Source organism: Gadus chalcogrammus, chromosome 3 (genome assembly GCF_026213295.1).
Source record: "Gadus chalcogrammus isolate NIFS_2021 chromosome 3, NIFS_Gcha_1.0, whole genome shotgun sequence".
NCBI lineage: Eukaryota > Metazoa > Chordata > Actinopteri > Gadiformes > Gadidae > Gadus > Gadus chalcogrammus.
This window is the reverse complement of record NC_079414.1, coordinates 27,180,567-27,185,566: the sequence shown is the minus strand read 5'-3', so window position 1 is coordinate 27,185,566 and position 5,000 is coordinate 27,180,567. Positions and strand designations below refer to the sequence as shown.

The 5,000-nt window shown below is 53.2% G+C and overlaps 2 protein-coding genes across 3 annotated transcripts in view; both read left to right on the top strand.

Moving 5' to 3' along the window:
- LOC130379940 (multidrug resistance-associated protein 1-like) overlaps positions 1-4,892 on the top strand; it is a 16,187-nt gene extending 11,295 nt beyond the window's left edge. The window contains exons 6-9 of one of the 2 annotated variants that reach the window (XM_056587090.1): positions 417-478; positions 718-849; positions 1,959-2,165; positions 4,300-4,892. In XM_056587090.1, coding sequence (XP_056443065.1) covers positions 417-478; positions 718-849; positions 1,959-2,165; positions 4,300-4,528 — 630 coding nt within the window. In that variant the 3' untranslated portion in view covers positions 4,529-4,892. The remainder of the gene's footprint in view (positions 1-416; positions 479-717; positions 850-1,958; positions 2,166-4,299) is intronic. The other variant, XM_056587088.1, reaches the window with a different exon arrangement.
- Positions 1-5,000, top strand: part of nomo (nodal modulator) — a 164,484-nt gene that overhangs the window by 151,330 nt on the left and 8,154 nt on the right. The gene's annotated exons all lie outside the window — the stretch shown is intronic.

The window sequence follows — 5,000 nt, the reverse complement described above, 5'->3', positions numbered from 1 at the left end:
TGTGTGTGTGTGTGTGTGTGTGTGTGTGTGTGTGTGTGTGTGTGTGCAGGCTAGACCTTTGAAATGATCCCCATACCACCACACCCGGAAGCCGCTGAACACAAGACTTTATTCTGGTTCTGTGGGAGTCGAAGGCCATGCCGTCATAACACACACACACACACAGACACACAGACACACACACAGACACACACACACACACACACACACACACACACACACACACACACACACACACACACACACACACACACACACACACACACACATACACACATAAACACACGCACACACACCAGCTCCATTCAACCCTCTACAGTACGATTGCTACTCCTGAAGGCTGTTGTGTTGTGTTGAGTGAAATCACACGCAATGCGCCCGGTGAATGACCATCTCTGGCCTGTCATTTGTCCCAGAACCCCTGTCCCGTGAAGGATGCCTCGTTCCTGTCCAAGATCCTCTTCTGGTGGTTCACCGGGTAAGAGGAGCGGCTCTCTGAAGCCTCTCATTCATGAGGCTGACTCACGCTGCGTCTGTTTACAACGTGGGCTTGTTTTAGTTGGCTATAACACTGTGATCTGTTTGTTTCTCTCTCTCTCTCTCTCCCTCTCTCTCTCCCCCCCCCCCTCTCTCTCTCTCTCTCTCTCTCTCTCTCTCTCTCTCTCTCTCTCTCTCTCTCTCTCTCTCTCTCTCTCTCTCTCTCTCTCTCTCCCTCAGTCTGGTGGTGAAGGGGTATCGCTCGCCCCTGGAGGCCGACGACCTGTGGCACCTGAGGGACGAGGACAGCTCCGATAAGATCCTCTCCGACCTGGAGAAGGAGTGGAACGCCGAGTGCGCCCGCATTCAAAAGTGAGACTTTCTTCTGCTTCTCCACCAAAATTTCCATTTAAAAATTCTTGCTCATTATCTTCGATCCCCCTCCTTTGTGTTTTCACCACATCAGCCACGGAACAGTTGGGTGTCTGGAGGACATGAGGCAGATCTGCTTTTCACTGGTCAGGGCTTTTTTTTTGCGGGGGGGGGGGGGGGGAGCAGGAGTAGGGGGGGGGGGGGGGGGGGTTGGGGGGGTGACACAACGGCATGGTCCATTAATACTCAGAGTGACTCCGTTGTTGTTCGCCATGTTTCTGGTTTCTGTTCGTGTCCCTTTGATTTACAGAGCTCTTTATTGATTCCTGCCGCTGTCTAACCGCTGGTGTAGCTGAGAGGCAGCAGAATCAACGGCTCTTTGTGGCTCTGTGGTGCGACTGCAGCACAGCAGCTGTCTGCAATATGAGCCCAGAAGATCTGGGGCAGCAGAATCACAATCCTGACTGATTCATCACCAGAAAGACTTCAGACCGCAAACTAAATGTTAGGACAGAGAATTCTGAGGATAGTATTATAACGTAATGTTAAGATCGAACGCATCCGTCTCTATTTTAAGACCTTAAATACCGTCCATAAAATAAAAATATCCTTACTTTGAGGATTATAATTACCAAACAGTTACCCTCTGCAACCGTTCATAAGTGAGGGAATCCCTCTTCTGAGAGCTGAGGTTCCTGTTCCTGCTCTTCCTGCTATAAATGATGGGGCTGAGAGTAGTACCTTATTCCTTTGTCCATTTACCTTTGGGGCGGCATGTGGCTCAGGAGGTAGAGCGGGTCGGCTGGTAACCGGAAGGTTGCTAGTTCGATCCCCGGCTCCTCCTAGCGGAGTGTCGAGGTGTCCCGGAGCGAGACGCCTCACCCTGACTGCTGCTGACCAGCTGGCTGTCGCCCTGCGGGGTTGACACCGCCGTCGGGGTGTGAATGAGTGCATGAACGGGTGAATGTGAGGCGATGATTGTGAAGCACTTTGAGTGGCCACTGGTTAGAAAAGGGCAGTGTAAATGCAGTCCTTTTACTATTCAAGGCAGTCCCCACCCTGGGTCCAGCTCACCCCTACCCTCCCTAACTCTCCTCCCCCCCTGACAGGCAGGAGAAGGTCCTGGCCTCGGGGACCGCCCTGGGGGCCAAGCTGCCCGACCAGGCGCAGCTCCTCCGGAAGCTGCAGCGGGAGCAGAGCTCCGGCTTCTTCCTACTCCGCACGCTGACGCGCAAGTTCGGCCCGTACTTCCTGACCGGGACGCTGTGCATCGTGTTCCACGACGCCTTCATGTTCGCCATCCCGCAGGTGCTCAGGTGAGGAGACGAGGAACCGAGAGCAACGCAAACAACAACCTGTGTTCTATTAAGAGGGGATGACAACCGGACGACCGGATTGGCCACGTTCCCCCGATGATTAGCTTCCTTCGCTGTGATAGGCTGATGATCACCTTCGGTTGAATAGTATGGGCCGTACAAAAAAATGCAAGAGGGCAGTCACGTTTACATTGAGGGCATTTTAGCAGACGCTTTTATCCAATGTGACGTACAAAAGACAAAGCTCAGACAAAGATTCGTACAGCGACGGCGGAGTCGACGGCGGAGTCGACCACGCATCGGCGACAGCCAGCTCGTTGGCAGCAGTTAGGGGTCGCGCTCGGGGTCACCTCAACCCCTAACCTCAGCCCTAACCATCAGCTAGGGGGAGCCGGGATCGAGCTAGCCTTGTAACCTTCTGGTTTAACAAGTCGTCCCGCTCTGCCTCCTGAGCTGACGCCAAACCTTCAGTCACGACCCGAGCAGCAAAACAAACACGACCACCAAAACATCAACACAGAAGGAACGGGGGCAGAGGGCGTTCCCCAACCAGCGCAACAAAAACAATCTGACCATCCTTCTCTTCCTTTTGCTCGGGGGAATCATTTCTTTCGCAATCTCTCGGCGTAAACAAAGCGGGACGACGCAGAGAGAGAGAGAGAGAGAGAGAGAGGGGAGAGAGAGCGAGAGAGAGAGAGGGAGAGAGAGAGAGAGAAAGAGAGAGAGAGAGAGAGATAGAGAGAGAGAGAGAGAGGGGAGAGAGGGGAGAGAGGGGAGAGAGAGAGAGAGAGAGGGGAGAGAGAGAGCGAGAGAGAGAGAGCGAGAGAGAGAGCGAGAGAGAGAGAGAGAGAGAGAGAGCGAGAGAGAGAGAGAGCGAGAGAGAGAGAGAGAGAGAGAGAGAGCGAGCGAGCGCGTGGGGGGGGGGGGGGCGGCGGTGGTGACCCGCGGCCTGCGATCGTCACGGCGGTCCCCAGACAGGAATGTTGTTGTTGACGTACGGCTAAAGGCTACAGCGACGTGTTAATTACAGTCCTGGCAGCGGGCGGCGCAGGCAGACAGGCCACCGCAGTCTTCTCTGTGGAAGGTACCGGCGAGCAGAGGAGCCCGCGGGGAAGAGGTGCTGGTGGACCACAATGAGGCGGGCGGCCGCCAAGTGTGTGTGGGACGGCCTGCCGCAGGGGGGGAGAGTGTTGTGCAGCGCGAGGCACGCCGTGGGGGGGGGGGGGGGAGAGACCCAGAGAGAGAGACAGGTGGGAGGGAGACCCAGAGAGAGACACAGGTGGGGGGGAGACCCAGAGAGAGACACAGGTGGGGAAAGGTAAGAGGGAGACCCAGAGAGAGACACACACAGGTGGGGAAGGTGTGGGAGGGAGACCCAGAGAGAGACAGGGCTTGTGCTCGTCACAGAGGTGGTTAAAGGGTAGGAGGGAGATTCCAAGAGAGACAGGTGTGTGAGGGGTAGGAGGGGAGACGTGGGAGGGAGACCCAGAGAGAGGGGAAAGGGTGGGAGGGAGACCCAGAGAGAGACAGGTGTGGAAAGGGTAGGAGGGAGACCCAGAGAGAGAGCCAGGGATTATGTTCATCATCACACAGGTGGGGAAAGGGCAGGAAGGGAGACTGGAGGAGGTAGATGATCGTCATTGTTCGTTGTTCCGTTCCCATGAAGGGGAGCTCTGGGTTTGAAGGTCAGCAGTCTCACCTGGAGACATCTCAGAGCCGGCCTGAAGCCACCTGCTCTTCAGTGACGTAGGAAGGGAAATCCCTGGCCTTTGCTTTGGATTACAGCATCTAATAAGGACAACAAAAGTGTGTTAATAGTTATATAGTCATCGAGTTAACCGACGGTGTGTTATAATACTAATACATCTGATTGATGTAGCGCTTTTCTAAGTACTCAAAGACGATTATCAGAGTGAACACAAAATAAAATAATTTTATAAGAACGTATATTATTGATAAATATAAAAAAGGAGGAAGAGGAGAGAAGGGTTGTGTGGTGAAAGCGGTTACATAACAGATGAAGTAAACCTCGAAGAACGAATCCTAATCGAGCCCCTCAAAGACGTCATGGAGGAGCCCCTGACCCCCGGAGCTCTGACCCTCTGCCTGTGGTTCCTCCCCCCCCCGCCGACAGCCTGCTGCTGGGCTTCATGAGGGACGACGAGGCGCCTCTCTGGAAGGGCTACTTCTACGCCACGCTCATCTTCCTGCTGTCCTGCCTGCAGTCGCTCTTCAACCACCAGTACATGTACACCTGCTTCACCGTGGGCATGCGCGTCAAGACCGCCGTCATGGGCCTCGTCTACAGGAAGGTGGGTGTCTCTCGCCCAAACAACCACATAGACGTAGAACATAGAAAATAACATAAAAATTAATAGAAAGGTGGACATTGTCTACTTTATTGTGCTTACAATAAAGCCCTAAACCATAACCCTGATATCCCAACTAACCGTTGCACAAACCATGGACTTTATCTTAGACTTTTAGATTTGTATATTGTATTTTCTATATTTTATTCTCTGATTCTTACTGTGATATCCAGTTAACGTTGTGTTCTGTATTGGTATATTTTGTAGATTTGATGCTCTGGTTCTTATTTTAGTATCCAGTACACTTCTGTATTGGTGTATTTTGTACTTTAATACCCACTCTCAAGGCCATACCTCTGTTACCTTGTGCTGGGGTGTTAACCCGTGTCTCTGGTTGCTCACCGTGGTGAGGTGTTAACCCGTGTCTCTGGTTGGTCACCGTGGTGAGGTGTTAACCTGTGTCTCTGGTTGTAACCCTAACCCTCACTGTGGTGAGGTGGTGTTAACCCGTTCCCTCGTGCTGAGA